At 56.2% G+C, this 15,132-nt stretch overlaps 1 protein-coding gene across 3 annotated transcripts; it reads left to right on the top strand.

The window, feature by feature from the left end:
• The first annotated feature begins 885 nt into the window (after window positions 1-885).
• LOC100660630 (E3 ubiquitin-protein ligase TRIM11) lies at window positions 886-14,872 on the top strand. Of its 3 annotated transcripts, XM_003421209.4 has the most exons (6): window positions 889-1,428; window positions 5,251-5,346; window positions 6,170-6,400; window positions 11,800-11,822; window positions 11,913-12,013; window positions 12,817-14,872. In XM_003421209.4, exons 1-6 carry the CDS (start codon window positions 1,021-1,023, stop codon window positions 13,359-13,361), a joined length of 1,404 nt encoding a protein of 467 aa, XP_003421257.2. In that variant the 5' UTR covers window positions 889-1,020; the 3' UTR covers window positions 13,362-14,872. The 3 variants fall into 3 exon arrangements, with proteins under 3 accessions (XP_064135731.1, XP_064135730.1, XP_003421257.2); XM_064279661.1 differs by lacking the exon at window positions 11,800-11,822 and having other exon boundaries at window positions 886-1,428; window positions 12,602-14,872; XM_064279660.1 differs by lacking the exon at window positions 11,800-11,822 and having other exon boundaries at window positions 886-1,428; window positions 12,599-14,872.
• Window positions 14,873-15,132: the final 260 nt, after the last annotated feature.

Genomic DNA, 15,132 nt, shown 5'->3' with positions numbered 1-15,132 from the left:
AGTAGGGAAGGTTCATTGGGGAGATTTCCCTTCCCTTCTTCAGAACTCTTCTCTTTTTTAAAGCCCACTCCTTCACAGTCCTCAAAGTTTCAAGTCCATATATACAGCCATGTGGTTTGACTTCACCCCGTGGCACGGCAGAAGAAAGGCCTGGTGATCTGCTTCCCTAAAGATTACAACCAAGAAACGCCTATGGAGCAGTTCTACTCTGGAGCACATGGGGTCTCCATGGCAACGGGTATGACGTTGCAATCAAGCTGATGCGGACTCATAGGGACCCCATGTATGCAGAGTAGAACTGTGCTCCATAGGCCTTTCTGGCTGTGAGCTTTGGGGTACAGATCACCAGGCCAGTTTTCCGAGGCGCCTCTAGGAGGGTCTGAACCACCGAGCACTTAACCGCTTGCGCCACTCAGGAACTCCAGCGGGTATAACAGTCTGAACATTTGAGTCAATGCGCTATTACCCGGACTAGGAGAGTTTTCTGTGGGGAGTCGGGGGTGACTATTCCGGAACAGCCCACCTGCGGAGTCGCTCTGGCTGAGAATCTGGGACCTTTGGGTCGCGGGGGAGGGCTCGCGGCACAGGAGAGGACCGGCCGGGGAGAAGACCAGGCACGGGGACGGGGACTCGGCCCTCCGCAGACCCGCCCTGCCCCAAACTCGCGGTTCTGCTGGGCGCCTGCGATCAAGCACCTGAGCTTGAGCCCCCGGGCCGGCCCCATCGCTCCTGGGCGGCGGTGACACCGGGCCACCGGTGAATGACGTCCAATTATGTCCGGCAGGCCGGCCCCGTGACGGGCCTCGACCAGTCAGAGGCAAAAGCGGGTGGTTCCAAAAAAAAAAAAAAACCTCCCACCCAGCCGCTTCCTGCTTCCGCCGCACACTCCTCTTCCTGCCGGCGTCCCCGGGGCCCCGCGTCCTCCGCGAAGTTGCCGGCAGCCGAAGCCGCTCCCTCCAGCTCCCGACCCGGCGCCCGGCCCCCAGCCCGGCCGCCTTCCTCTTGCGCTCCTCGGGCACCATGGCCGCCCCGGACCTGTCGGCCAACCTCCAGGAAGAGGCCACCTGCGCCATCTGCCTCGACTACTTCACCGACCCGGTGATGACCGACTGCGGCCACAACTTCTGCCGCGAGTGCATCAGCCGCTGCTGGGGCCAGCCCGAGGGGCCCTACGCGTGCCCCGAGTGCCGCGAGCTGTCCCCGCAGAGGAACCTGCGGCCCAACCGCCCGCTCGCCAAGATGGCCGAGATGGCGAGGCGCCTGCACCCGCCGTCGCCGGTCCCGCAGGGCGTGTGCGCCGCGCACCGCGAGCCGCTGGCCGCTTTCTGCGGCGACGAGCTGCGCCTGCTGTGCGCCGCCTGTGAGCGCTCCCGGGAGCACTGGGCGCACCGTGTGCGCCCACTGCAGGAGGCGGCCGATGACCTCAAGGTGGGGACCCATGGGGCGCGAGGGCGCCGGCCTGTAGAGCGTGTGTCCCGGAGGGGTCACGCGGGGCAGGAGGGTTTCAGGCAGGCACGGAGCAGGGGTGACCGCCGTCTCTGGGAAGTGCCCCAGAGCGCTGAGACCAGAGGAGGGCCGTGCGCGGGGAGACGAGAGGTGGCCGGCCCTAGGCGGCGAGGACCCTCCGCAGGAGCCCTGGAGGGAGGCCCTTTCTGAGTCATTGGAGGATTGGAGCAGGGCAGGGGCATGCGCCGATGTGCAACCCTATAACTTTCCTGCCTATTGAGAATGGGGTGGGTGCGGGGATGGGGAGAGCAGCGAGAAAGCTGCTGCTGCTGCTGCGTTCCGGGCCCCAAAGACGGTGGAAAGAGGCAGGCGGGTTCTGGAGAGGTCTAGGTCCCCACTGCTTTGTTGAGTAGGGTACCAGGGGGTGCCTTTGCCTTCAGACTGGATGACTCAAACCCACGTTCGGCCAGAGGTTAAGTTGCTCTTGTCTTCCCGCTCCAGCATTGCCTTTCCTGAAATCCAAACAAAAGCAGGTCGTGAAGAGCCAATGGGGCCAGACCGCTGACCTTGGCCAGGGCTTGCAGCTGCCCCTGTCTAACTCACCTGCTGAAATGTTTTTTCTTGGAACCCCAGGTATTTCATACACCAGGGGTGTGTTTCAAAGTTTTTAACTGTGACATGCATTTTGCATCCTGGCCGAATATGTATGTATGTTAAAGGGTGCGCCAAATACATAGTTTAGTCTGATATTAAAATCGGTATTTAGTCGAAGTTTTGTTACTACCATAAAACAATTCCTGAGATGCAGTAATGAGCATTTCCCTTGCTCCTAGTTTTTTGGCTGTGAAGGTGGTTTAGAATCCCTGTAAGTGGTCGTATCAGGATGGATTCTAACTTGTACCAAGGTGTACAAGCCCACAAGAATGTCACATATCGTAAGTGTCAGCCCAGCACGTTTCACCCTGTCAACCGAGCTCCCAGGTTAGGGTGTGGGGTTAGGGTGCTGAAAGTCACCAGCACCTCCCAGAGGCTCCTCTCACAGACCTGATGGGAAAACGTTTCATGAAACAGTCCTTAACCCTTTTCATGCTATTGCCTAGTTTTTTTTTTTTTTTTTTAAAGTTGGGCATGTCCTACCCAAGTGCTTTTACCTGCCAGCTACAGGCTGTAACTGGCAGTTTGGGAAACCCTGGGGCAGAGTTCAGACAAAGTTCCAGAAAGAGCCACCCCACTGATGGAGTCTGTCATCTCGGCAGAGCAAGTGCTGAGGAATCCCTGGCAATGTCTGACCTCCCAGGAGGGGCCCGTTCTCCCTGCCTGACCCTGTGCTGGCACCACAGACTCAGACGCAGGCTGGTTCCCACCCCAGAGAAGCAGAAAAAAAACCCAGTGTGACCCAGTGTGTGTTAGATAAAAAAGGAAATGGCCTTGGGAATCAGATTCTCTGGGGCAATGCAGGCAGGCGGCATGAAGGGACACTATCTAATCTGGGTTGAGCAGGTCAGTCCAGGTAAGAGAAAGTTTACATTCTGACCCCAGCCAGAGACATATGCACCCACAACTGAGACTTAAGGTATTAACAGTATTGGATGCATTTGGATACTGTATGTTCAATTCCGTTTTCTAGAAATGCTGTTTGTGACTCCCAGAACTGGCTAATGACCCAGAGCAGGTGGTGACTGTAGTTTAAGAAGCACTGCTGACAGGTGGCAGCCTAGAAAGGAGAATTTGGGAGATGACGGTGTGTGTGGAAGGGTGGGGGTCCGGTGACCAGACCTGTGTTCTCTAGAGGAGGCTGGCAGCAGGGTGGGGAGGGTGCCCCAAGGCTGCACATCTAGCCACCAGAGAGCGTGGGAGAGCCTGAGCTAAGGCAGTGGCAGCAGAGGCAAAAAGAAGTGGCATTAGAAAAATCCTTCGTGTGCCTGAAGTTCCTGACAGCAGGCCTGGGTCACCAGGCAGGGGGTGGTGTGCTAAACGTCGGTGCCCTGTGGCCAAGCATCCTGGGTTCACATCCTGGCCCTGCCATCAGCTCCCTGTCCCGGGGGAGAGTTCCAGAACCTCCCTATACCTCTTGTCCCCTTCTGGAACTTGGCTGGATGCCTTGGGGCCCGCTGACAAGGGTCTGGGCACTGCTGGATGTGGGAGTGAGCACTAAGCCACTTGAGTCCCCATGAACATGGTTCTAGCGCTCTTGTCATAATGACCACTGAGACCCTCCCGAGATCCAGTTCTTCCTGTGATTTTCATAACTGATACATGTGTCACCCCGTGCTGAAACTAATGGTCAGACCCTTGCAGAAAACAGTGGAATCACCAGCTCAGGCACACGTGGATCAGTCTGCTTGCTCACAGGACTCTCACCGTTCCCTTGTACGAATGAGTTGAGGGTGCTTACAACTAGGGAAGCCTAAGAATGGAACGTCAGAAGCAAGGACACACACGGATACGGACATCCTGCAGCTCGCGGAGATTCAGCTGAGCTGCTACAAGCGTAGGACATGTAGAGGGCCTGTGAATTTGGAGGAGAGATGGCTGTCTGCAGTGAGAGAGATTGCTACGGGAAGTCGGGCTTCAGCTGGGCCCTGTGAACTGACAGGGTAGGGGGCAGAGGTGAGCTTGGTGCCTTCAGCAGCCAGCTGGGAGGGGGGTCACAGAAGTTCAGAGGGGCACGTGCCCACCTTGCTGCAGGGCCCTGATTTGAGCAGGTAGAGGTAACAGCAGAGGAATCTAGCAGATGTGGTGTCATGGATTGAATTGTGTCTCCCCAAAATATGTGTCAACTTGGCTAGGCCATGATATCCAGTACTGTGTGGTTCTCCTCTGTTTCGGGATTTTTCCTGTGTGTTATAAATCATAATCTCTGCCTGTGGTTGAAGAGAATTAGGTGGGATATATCACCCTTGCTGGGGTGTGGCCTGCACCACCTTTTATCTCGCAAGAGATGAAAGGGAAGCAAACAGAGAGTTGGGGACCTCATACCACCAAGAAAGCAGTGCCGGGAGCAGAGCGCGTCCTTTGGACCTGGGGTTCCTGTGCAGAGAAGCTCCTCGACCAGGGGAAGATTGATGGCAAGGACCTTCCTCCAGAACTGACACAGAGAAAGCCTTTCCCTGGAGCTGATACCCTGAATTTGGGACTTCTAGCTTACTAGGCTGTGAGAGAGTAAATTTCTCTTTGTTGCAGCCATCCGCTTATGTTATTTCTGTTACAGCAGCACTTAGATGACTAAGGCAGGGGGCATAGGGCGCTGGGGTTGAGAATGGGAAAGATGTCCCATGTGAGAATGTTTGGAAGGAGAACGCTAGATTCATTGTGAATAAGGGGAGGGGGGTTGGGGTTCACAGAGCTTGTGTGGTGAGAGGCTGATGCTGCCCATTATGGGGAGACCAGGGGAGAGCAGGTAAAGCTGGGGTTGTCACAGGTGGTCATGCCAATGGGAGGTATGTTACCTCCCTTGTTCTGACAAATTTTACTTTTCCCCGTCACGTCTGAGCAGCACTTTCCTTTAATGTCGTTCCTGCTTGTGGTTTTTCGGACTCAGCTGCAGTTGAACAAACTTGAGTGGCTCTCTCTTGGACAACACCTGTAGGAACTTGAGTCACTCGGGACCTAGGTGGGGAGGTCAGTTGCGAATGCATGGATGTCTGGCCTGAGGATTGTCTGAGTAGAGCAGCCACAGGGACCGGGCCCAGCCTGGAGGGGGTGGGTCCTGCTGATGCAGCTGACCTGCTGCCTGCAGATTGCTAGGAAGGGGCGGAGGGTCTTGGTGCCGGTCCTCAGTCGCTGTGTGCTCTCTCCCTGCAGGGGAAGCTGGAGAAGTCGCTGGAGCATCTGCGGAAGCAAATGGAAGACGCGCTGCTGTTCCAGGCCCAGGCGGAGGAGACCTGTGCCTTGTGGCAGGCAGGTGGCTGGGTCTGCCCTGGGCTCCTGAGATCCCGGAGATGGTGGGGCGGCCGGCAGAGGCTGTGGGATGGCTCTTGGAGTGGAGGCCCCACCTCGGGACACAGGGGTCCCTGCTCACTGGACCCTCACTGTTCAAACTCCCACCCTTGGGAACCACGTAGGTAGGATTTTTCTGTGAGGTGGCATCTGCTCTTGGAACTCTGTTCATAACCTAAAACTTAGGAACCATTGCAGTCTGATAGTAGGGTGTCATTGCTGTCCAAACTCTCACTGCTGAGCTTCCTCTGAATTCAGGAGCTGAAGAGAGCCAGGTAGAGATTTTGATAAAGTGCCGGTGTCCTTTGCTGTATGGATTTTTCTACTCGCTGTCCAAAACTCAGGGACCAAGAGATTGGGATAACGTGGTACCCTTGTTCTCTGAGTGCTCACCATCTCCATACAGGAGCTGCATAGATACCGAGGGAGCTCTGTGTGTGTATATGTGCGCGCGCGCGTGTGTGTGCGTGTGTGTGTGTGGCCTGTCTGAGGAGGGAGGTGTGTGTGTGTGTGAGTGTGTGTGCCCTCTCTGATGAGGGAGCTGTGTGTGTGTGTGTGGCCTGTCTGAGGTGGGAGGTGTGTGTGTGTGTGAGTGTATGTGGCCTGTCTGAGGAGGGACGCATGCATGTGGGTGGAGTTAGGTGGGGAGTGGGGAACACCTGTGCGACGAGGTGTTGTGTGTCACCTGCTGTGCAAGGCCTCACAGTGTAGGCCTTGATTGGGGTCAGGGAAGAAACCAGGGTATGGGGTGCTCCAGGCCTCAGCCGTCCTCTCCCTCCTGCAGAAGATGATTGAGAGCCAAAGGCAGAACGTCCTGGCGGAGTTTGAGCGGCTCCGGCGCTTCCTGGTGGAGGAAGAGCAGCAGCTGCTGCAGAAGCTGGAGGAGGAGGAGCTGGAGGTGCTGCCCCGGCTGCGGGAGAACGCAGCCAGGTTGGTGCAGCAGAGCGCCGCGCTCGGGGGGCTCATTGCCGAGCTGGAGGGGCGTTGCCAGCTCCCTGCGCTGGGGCTGCTGCAGGTGAGCCACCTGGTGGGGCCGCTGGGTCGGGGCGGGCCAGGAGGGAACCCGGCTCACCCGCTGGCCCTCAGTGAATGAGCCTGCACCGGGCCCTGCTGTGGGGCAGGCACGGCGAGGGGTACAGCCATGATGGGCAAAGCCACACACTGGTCAGGTGAGGACCCATGAAGTGGGGTGCTGGGGTGGAGAGTGCCGTCTTTCTTTTTTTTATGTATTGTGCTGTAGATGAAGGTTTACAGAGCAAATTAGTTTCTCATTAAACAATTAATACACACGCTGTTTTGTGACATTGGTTGCCAACCCCGTGATGTGTCAGCACCCTCCCCTTCTCGATCTTCGTTCCCCATTTCCATTTGTCCGGCTTTCCTGTCCCTTCCCGCCTTATCGTCCTTGCCCTTGGGCTGGTGTGCCCATTTAGTCTCATATACGTGGTAGAGCCACATGTATTATTATTTGTTTTATGGGCTTGTCTAATCTTTGGCTGAAGGTTGAACCTCAGGAGTGACTTCAGTCCTGAGTTAAAAGGGTGTCTGTGGGCCATACTCTTGGGGTTTCTCCAGCCTCAGTCAGACCAGTAAGTCTGGTCTTTTTTTCTGAGTTAGAATTTCATTCTACATTTTCCTCCAGCTCAGCCTGGGATCTTCTGTTGTGATCCATGCCAGAGCAGTCGGTGGTGGTAGTCAGCCACCATCTAGTTATGCTGCCTTGGTCTGGTGGAGGCTGTGGAGAATGCTGTCTTTCTGGTGAAGGGTGTTGTGTGGGAAAATGGAGTTAGAGTTGGCGGGAGGAGGCCGCACCTCCTGTCCAGGCCTGGGATGGGTGTTATCTTGTGGGAAGAGCCACACCCAGATGCCATACACGCCTGTCTGGGCCTTGTGCTCACCTGTAAAATGAAGGGGACGTATCCTAGCCATTTCACCACCAAAAGTCCACGTGCTAAAAAAAAAATTAGTCTTCTTCCATAGACTCAAACAAATGGCATTATTAAGTCGTGTAAATCAATACAGGAAACCCTTGTGGCATAGTGGTTAAGTGCTACGGCTGCTAACCAAAGGCCGTTTGAGTCTGCCAGGCGCTCCTTGGAAACCCTGGGGCAGTTCTACTATGTCCTATAGGTTCGCTATGAGTCGGAACTGACTTGACGGCACTGGGTTTGGTTTTGGTTTTTTTGGTAAATCAGTACTTAGTCTGTCTTCACTTTCTCTAGTTCTAATCACAGACCGATGTGGTTCAGTTACTGTCTGTGTGGATCAATGGCATAGAGTGGACATTTTGCCCCATCTGTGTAGCCTGGGGGTGGGGGACATGTGATGTATTTAGGGTTTGGGGAATCTTGAGCTTGAAGTCTCCTGTTACCACTGTCCAGGGCCTTGTGTGGGACTGGCTGGCTGTGTGGTGGTGGTGGATCCAGGATTCTAGGGCCCTTTAGAAGATCAGCACCAGGGAGTCTTCCACCTTAAGGTTTGGGACCACTGGGCTTGAGACAGCGAGAAGGGAGGCAGGTGAGATGAGAGGAGAAGCATGCCCTTCTCCCTCACCTTCGTTCGCTTCTGAGTGCAGAGGAAAAGAGGAAGGAAGGCAGGCCTCCGAAACATCAGTGGGCTTCACCTCCAAAGCCCCTGTGTACTTACCCACTCTGGCCTACACCGTGGTCCTCCCCTGGGCTTCCTGCCATCGGCCTCCTCCTGGTCCCAAGTGAATGTTTGTGTGCCTTTCCTGGGCCCAGACCTGCCTGGGGCTCTTTATTACTGCTTGCACCAAGTCTACACTCTGGGCGGCTCTGGGCTCTGCAGCCAGTTCTGCAGATGGTCTCCATCCTCCACCCTTGCCCATCCCTACACTGCCGCCTCTGTGTGCCTTTGGCCGGTCTCCCCAGTGGGTGGCCCTGTGGGGCCTGCTCCTCCCCTGCACTTGGGCTTTCCTTGGCAGTGCCCCCCAAGCCAGAACCCCAGGGTCTCCTTCCTCCCTGTGGGCTCTGGGTGTGCCTCCCCTGCCAGCAGGCCTGTCATCTCAGTGCCTTGGTTTTCCTGCCTGTGGAATGGGTGTGGCCTTCACAGGCCGTGATGAGGAGTGAGTGAGTGAATGGGTTGAATGCTCCCAGCACAGGGCCCAGCCCACAGTAGGGGCTTTATGTGGTTGTCATGACCATTATCTGGGCCCTCATCTTGTCTGTCTGGACTTTTCACCCAGTGGATGCAGTGAATGTCTTCTCTGTATTCTGCGCTGGCACCGTGTGGCTATGAGGGCTGATGCCCTGCCTTGAGTAGCTCAGGCATGCACATTGGGGAAGGTTGCATGGTTGCTGTGGGTATGGAGAGGGTGCCTGGGGCCTCTCGGGGATGCCCCAGGGGAGGTCGCCTTGGTGGAGCCTTCAGAACTGAGCCAGTGTTTCAAGGACCGAGAGAGGCCTCCCAGCTGCTGTCCCTAGGCTTTTGAACTTGATCCAGAAACCTCTGCTGAGCCACCAAAATGGTTTGGGAACAGAGCAGACCCTCAGCAACAATCTGGAGGCAGGATGAGGGAAGAGGGCTGTTCTTGGATCCTGGAGGCACTGGGATTCGAAGTACCAGGCTGAGGGAGCCAACACAGGATGCTGATGGGGAGCTGCTCGGGAGGGAGAAGGCAGTGAGGAGAGATGTCAGACAGAGCAGGACGTTTCAGAAGATGGACCAGGCTGAAAATCGGGTTTGTCATGAAGATGTCATTTGGGGTCTCAGCCAGGTAGTCTCAGCAGGAAGGTATCTTGGCCAGCCTGCTCCTTTTTCTCTCTCAGAGCTCCCCGCTCCCTTCGGCCCCCTTCCCCCATGGCGCACATCTCTTGGTCCCTAGTTTGGTCCTGGTTCTTGGCTCCCTAGTATCCAGCCCCTCCACAGTGAACCCCTGCCTGTATCTGCCCTTGCCCAAATGATGACAGGGAGGGCTCTTCTAGCCTCCCTGACCCAGATGCCAGCATCGCCTGTTCCCGTGGGCATGCGGCTTTAGCAGAGGAGGTTGATGGATGGCAGGAGGGGGCAGGAGGCTGTCTGTGCAGGTCCATGAGATGGAGAGGGAGCCATGGGGTGGAGGCTGGATGTTCTGAGAGAAGGAGCGCCTCAGGGGCCTACCTCCTGGGAGCAGTGGCATGTGCCGGGTGCCCAGCATGGCATCCAGGCCTTCACATGTGCTGTCTGTGGTCCTTGAGTTTATAATGAAACGAGGTCCCATGGAGCCAGACGGGTAGGCAGGAGGCCAGCAGTGCAGGAGTGAGTCAGGCAGGAGAGCTACAGTGTGACACAGATGACACTGTGCGCCCGACTCGGACCCAGAGCTGCCCTCTGTCTGCTCCGCAGCCCTCTCTGAGCCTTACTTCCTTGTCTAACTGACCCTGTCCTGACACCTGCCCCTGGCCGCCTGAGGGTAAGGCACAGCAGGACAGCAGGCCCTGGGCACTGCTGTCCATAGGAACAGCACTTCTGGTGTGTTCACCCTTGGCCGCCTGTGTCCAGTACACGGGGTGCACGGGCCGAGACCCCGACCCTGTCCGCACACAGCCTCATGGGTGGGCCAGGCTGTGAGCTTGGGTGGCTTCCCGGTGTCCGCCTGCGGGGTCCCAGCAGCTGCAGCAGAGTCTGGGGCCGGCTCCCATCTCCCAGCCTTGCAGTTGCAGAGTGGTTTTACTGAAAGGGTGTGTGTCCGCGTCGCTGCCTTGCCTGTGGGGCCCATGGTCTCTGTGGAGGGCTCTCTGTCCCCCACGTGGGGAGGGTTGGGCATGCAGGTCTTCAGTGAGTCCAGGACAGAACTGTCACCAAACCCCACAGCATAGCCTAGTCTTGTGACAACTGTAAACACCCTACCCATTCCAAATGCCCCTGGGGCAGACCCCCTCTAAAACCACCATAGGCTGGGCTGTCTTAGTTACCTAGTACTGCTGTAAAAGAAATACCGCAAGTGGATGGCTTTAACAAAGAGAAATTTATTCTCTCACAGTGTACTAGACTACAAGTCCAAATTCAGGGCGCTAACTCCAGGGGAAGGCTTCCTCTGTTGGCTCTGGGGGAAGGTCCTTGTCATCAATCTTCCCCAGTCAAGGAGCTTCTCAGCCCAGGGACCCCAGGTCCAAAGGACGGGCTATTTTCTTGGCTCTTGTTTGTTGGTAGTACGAGGTCCCCTTGCCTCTCTGCTTGTTTCTGTTTTATATTTCAAAGGAGATCCACTCAAGACTCAAGACATAACCTAATCTTGTAGATTGAGCCCTGCCTTGTTAACATAATTGCCTCTGATCCTGTCTCATTAAGATCATAGTGACAGAATTTACAACACATGGGAAAATCACATCAGATGACAAAATAGTGGACATTCACACAATACTGGGAATCATGGCCTCGCCAAGTTGACAGGTATTTTTGCGGGACACAGTTCAACCCATGACAGGCTTCAAGCCCATCTTTTATCCGTCTGGCCAGACTCCATCAAGGCTCCACAGGCCTATCACAGTTCCTTTTCTTAGGCCTCGTGTGCCCCTTCCTGCCCAGACAGAAGTAACTTCTTCTATATGTGAAAGCCTTCCTTTTGCAGGGCACCATGGGGCTGGATAGTGTCTGGGGCTCCTGGTGTTCTCCCTCACCTTCACTCACTTGACAAATGAGTGTTGAGTCCCTGCTGTGTGCGGTCATGCTTCTGGGCACCAAAGGCGCGTCACGGGACACAGGACAAACCCCCACCTTTAAAGAGCTGACGTGCTACAGAAACAAGTAAATGCTGTCACACCAGATGTGTGTTATGGAGAGATAATATGGCCAGGGAAGGCTGTGTGAAGGGGTAGGGGGAGCAGTGTGGATGTAGGAGGTAAGAAAGGGCTGGGTGGGTGGGCCTGTGGGGCGGGGTGGGGCAGAGGACTGGGAGTCGTGAGGCCGTTGCACAGGGAGTCACGCGAGGTCACCCTGGCATTGGGTGGGGTCACATTTTGAACACAGTGGTGGCTGTGCCCTGTCTCCCCACAAGGGTGCCGTCTGAAGCCAGAGACCAGGGCGCTCAGGTTCTGTGATGACTGAGGGAGCCCGCACCGGAGCGCCCTGAGTCCTTGGAGCTGTGTGGGGACACTGCAGTCTGGGTGGGGCCTGTGGAGGCTGGGCTGCACCCCGGGAACATGCACCCCCTCCGTGCACACACCCCCTCGGTGCACACACACCCTGGAACCATCTCTCCAGTTCTCCCATCTCTAAGCAGAGACCTAGGAGGTCTCAGCCTTCTAGCCATGCTCAGGACAGGCCCAGAGCAATTTTCTGGTGCATCTGTGTTTCTGATGCCCAGGGCCTGAGGGGGCCAGGAGAGAGGACCAGGGACCGGGTTGCAGGGAGGGACCCTTGGGACCGGGTGCCAGTGGTGGTGGTAGCACTGATGCCGCGTGTCTCTCCCCACAGGACATCAGGGATGCCCTACGCAGGTATGAGTTCCTCTGCCCCTCCCTGGGGAATCGGGCTGGGTGTGGGTGGGGGCTTGGCCATGGAGGGTGACGCCTGTGCTTCGCCCTCAGGATCCAGGATGTGAAGCTGCAGCCGCCGGAGGTGGTGCCCATGGAGCTGAGGACCGTGTGCAGGGTCCCTGGGCTGGTGGAGACCCTGCGGAGATTCCGAGGTAGGAGCTGTGGACTTCTGGCTCTGACTTCACTTTTGCCCAGGGTGTAAGGGAAGGAAGGACATGGGGGTCTGAGTGGGTGGGGCCCAGTAGCGACAGCACTGCTCATGACTCGGAGCCAGAGACTTACAGAGAACACAGGCTAGCTGGCCGTGCGCAGTGGTGCCCCGAGCCTATCTCAGGTGGGCAGGGGGCATCCGGAGGAAAGTCTGTCTTGAGTCCCCTGCAGACTGAGTGCTCGAGTCTCCTTGGTTCCTAGAGGTGAAGGCTAAAAGAAAGCAAAGCCAGGGTTTCTAGGCTGGGGTCAGGGGCGGAGAGTCAGGCCCAGAGTTTTCACCTGATGCTTTTAGGAGAGGGTCTTGAAAGATTGCATGGATGCTGGACCCCTAACCCCCATCTGGCATCCATCCAGTGTCAGAATGCCTACTTTCTTCCCAGGGTCTTCAGAGAGCTGTCCTTTCTCACTGCTGAGGGAGGGCAGCTGGGGTGTACTAATCAAAAAGTGAAGCTAAAAAGCAGTCAAGACTTTTGTGGTTATTCTGATTTGCAGCTAAACGTGGTTGGTGACATTTTTTTTTTCCCCAGTAGAGCCAAAGAGGAGGGGGAGAGCTCACTGGGAGGGTCCCCCTCCTCACCCAAAGTCCATATGGGGAAAGATTGTGAAGGTGGACAGACCTGGAAAGAAATGGATATAGGTTGTCTTGCTCCGGCTCGTTGGGAGAGGGGAAGGACAGCTTTTTCTGGGCCATGTACTGAGTACCCGTGTTTGGAGCTGCTGGAGTCACCTGGGCCTGTCTCTGCAGGGGATGTGATTCTGGATCCAGAGACTGCGAACCCAGAACTGGTGCTGTCCGAGGACCGGAGGAGCGTGCGTCGGGGTGACCTGCGGCAGGCACTGCCCGACAGCCCCGAGAGGTTCGACCCAGGCCCCTGCGTGCTGGGCCACTTGCGGTTTACCACAGGGCGCCACTACTGGGAGGTGGAGGTTGGGGAGCGGGCCAACTGGGCCCTAGGTGTGTGCAGGGAGAACGTCAACCGGAAGGAGACAGGTGAGCTGTCGGCTGGCAACGGCTTCTGGATCCTGGTCTTTCTGGGGAGCTATTACAACTCACCTGAGCGGGCCTTTGTTCCCCTCCGGGACCCGCCCCGGCGCGTGGGGATTTTTCTGGACTATGAAGCTGGACACCTCTCTTTCTACAGTGTGACCGATGGGTCACTCTTGTTTATCTTCCCCGAGACCTCCTTCTCTGGGACGCTGCGGCCCCTCTTCTCGCCTCTGTCGAGCAGCCCGACCCCTCTGACCATCTGCCGGGCAAAAGGCGGACCTGGGGATGCGCCAGTTCCCTAGCGGCATGCCTGCAGACCCCCATGTGTGCGTGATACCTCGTGGGGGCTTCGCTTTGCCTCTCACAGTCCTGTGCCCCATCTGCCTGGCTCCTTGGGAAACCTGCAGGGAAGGAAGCATGTGCCTGGAGCTGATGGGCAGGATCTCGTGTGAAACATGGACTCTGATATTTCCGGAAGGTGCGCGCCAGTGTGTGAGGCACTGCCTTGACCCTCCCCATCAGGCTTTCCAGACACTTTGCTGTGAGACATCATTCACCTGTGTTTTACAGCAAGACACTCGGTCCCTGGGCAGGACTGTGCTGAGGCTTGTACAGTGTTGAGCATCCCTGCCAGACCACTCAGGGCCGACAGCCCTCGCCAACAGCCTCATCGTCACAGTCCTTGGGCCTGACCTGTGGTCCCACAGGAGCCTCACCAGCACACCGGCCATGTCGCCATGAGGGCGGGAGGCATCAAAACCTCCAGAAGCTGCTGTCCCAGCAACCTCAGGGTCGCAGCCCAACTGGCGGAGTGCCCCGCGCTTCAGAAGGACGTAGGAGGAGTCGGTCCCAAGGCTACTGGCCACTCCTGTTCTTATAAGAGGAGGGGGTCGGTAAGAATCCATGACAACACTGGATGTAATTATGGTATAGCAGTTGGAGTCTTTAGGGAAGAGGTTATCTGGGAAAGCCAAAGAGCAAAAGGAAATAGGGATGGATGAAATCCTTGAACAAAGGGGCTGAGTGTGGGTACCTGTATTCAGAATGTGCAGACCACCTGGGTGCCTCCTGGTTCCCAGGTGGTAGGTCTGTGGGGTTCTGAGGCCAGACCAGGAAGCAGAGATTATACTTCACACAATGGCTTACAAACTCAGTTTTGGTTTTAGAACTGTGTGTGTCCCTGAACTTTGAGAAAGATGGCCTCGTTTTATCTTGACATATTCTTTTGCTGCATCCATCAGAAGCCAGATGCCAGTCTCTGATGGCAGTCCATCCCCGCAGCCTGAGGCCAGTGTCCTCGCCTCACCTCCCTTATTATGCTTCATCACCAGCCCTGACCTCGGGAAGGGGCTTCACCTCATCATGTGCGGTTTCCTTGTTGATAGAGTGGGATGCAGTGAGGGCGACTTTGCTGGGCCAAGGTGATGACATGAGGTAATGCTCTCTGTTCAGAAACTGTTAGCTCTCATTTCCCAGGAACCTGGCTTGAACCAGGCTGGCACCAGTTTCAAAAGCAAGGTTGGGGGCTCAGAGATGCTCCAGTAATAAGAGTTAAAGTTCACTGAACCCTCCCTATACACAGGGCACTCCGCTGAGCGCTTTGCCCAGGTCCTCCCATCCGAGGATGGCCTCTCCTCTGCGCTGTCTCCTCCCTGGAGGAGGAGTGGCTGCAGAGAGCCCTGATGCGTACAGAATCCATGAGTGTGTCTTTGCTCTGAGGTTTGGGGTTTCTTCCCCCTTAAGCTTGTTTTTGTACCCTCCATTTTATTTATTGTAAGAACAGTGTTCTAACATTAAATAACTTTTAACCATTTGCCTGTAGTCTGTCCGTTGTTTTATCCCATTGTGGCGTGGAGGGCTGGCCCTGGGGAGGCTGATGCCAAGGCAAGGTGCTGGGCTGTAAAGGAGGGAGGCACAGCTCGATTCCAGTGCAGAAGCCCGGAGAAATCACAGACCGGGTGGCACTCTTCTGTGCCCCGTGCGTATTTTATACAGTTAACACAGGCGTTTTTCCTTTCCCCTCCCCACCAAAATCCTTATGACATCTCTGGTGTTGTTCCATTGTGTTTAATA

This window comes from Loxodonta africana, chromosome 2 (assembly GCF_030014295.1).
Source record: "Loxodonta africana isolate mLoxAfr1 chromosome 2, mLoxAfr1.hap2, whole genome shotgun sequence".
In the NCBI taxonomy this organism is placed as follows: Eukaryota; Metazoa; Chordata; class Mammalia; order Proboscidea; family Elephantidae; genus Loxodonta; species Loxodonta africana.
Note: the sequence above shows the minus strand (reverse complement) of the source record. Positions and strands in the feature narration are given on the sequence as shown.

Excerpts from the sequence above, each read along its gene's own strand:
- LOC100660630 (XM_064279660.1), top strand. The coding sequence starts at position 1,021 with ATGGCCGCCCCGGACCTGTCGGCCAACCTCCAGGAAGAGGCCACCTGC. Across the intron at positions 5,347-6,169 it reads AGACCTGTGCCTTGTGGCAG|AAGATGATTGAGAGCCAAAG; the intron begins GCAGGTGGCTGG and ends TCCCTCCTGCAG. Across the intron at positions 6,401-11,912 it reads CTGCGCTGGGGCTGCTGCAG|GATCCAGGATGTGAAGCTGC; the intron begins GTGAGCCACCTG and ends CTTCGCCCTCAG.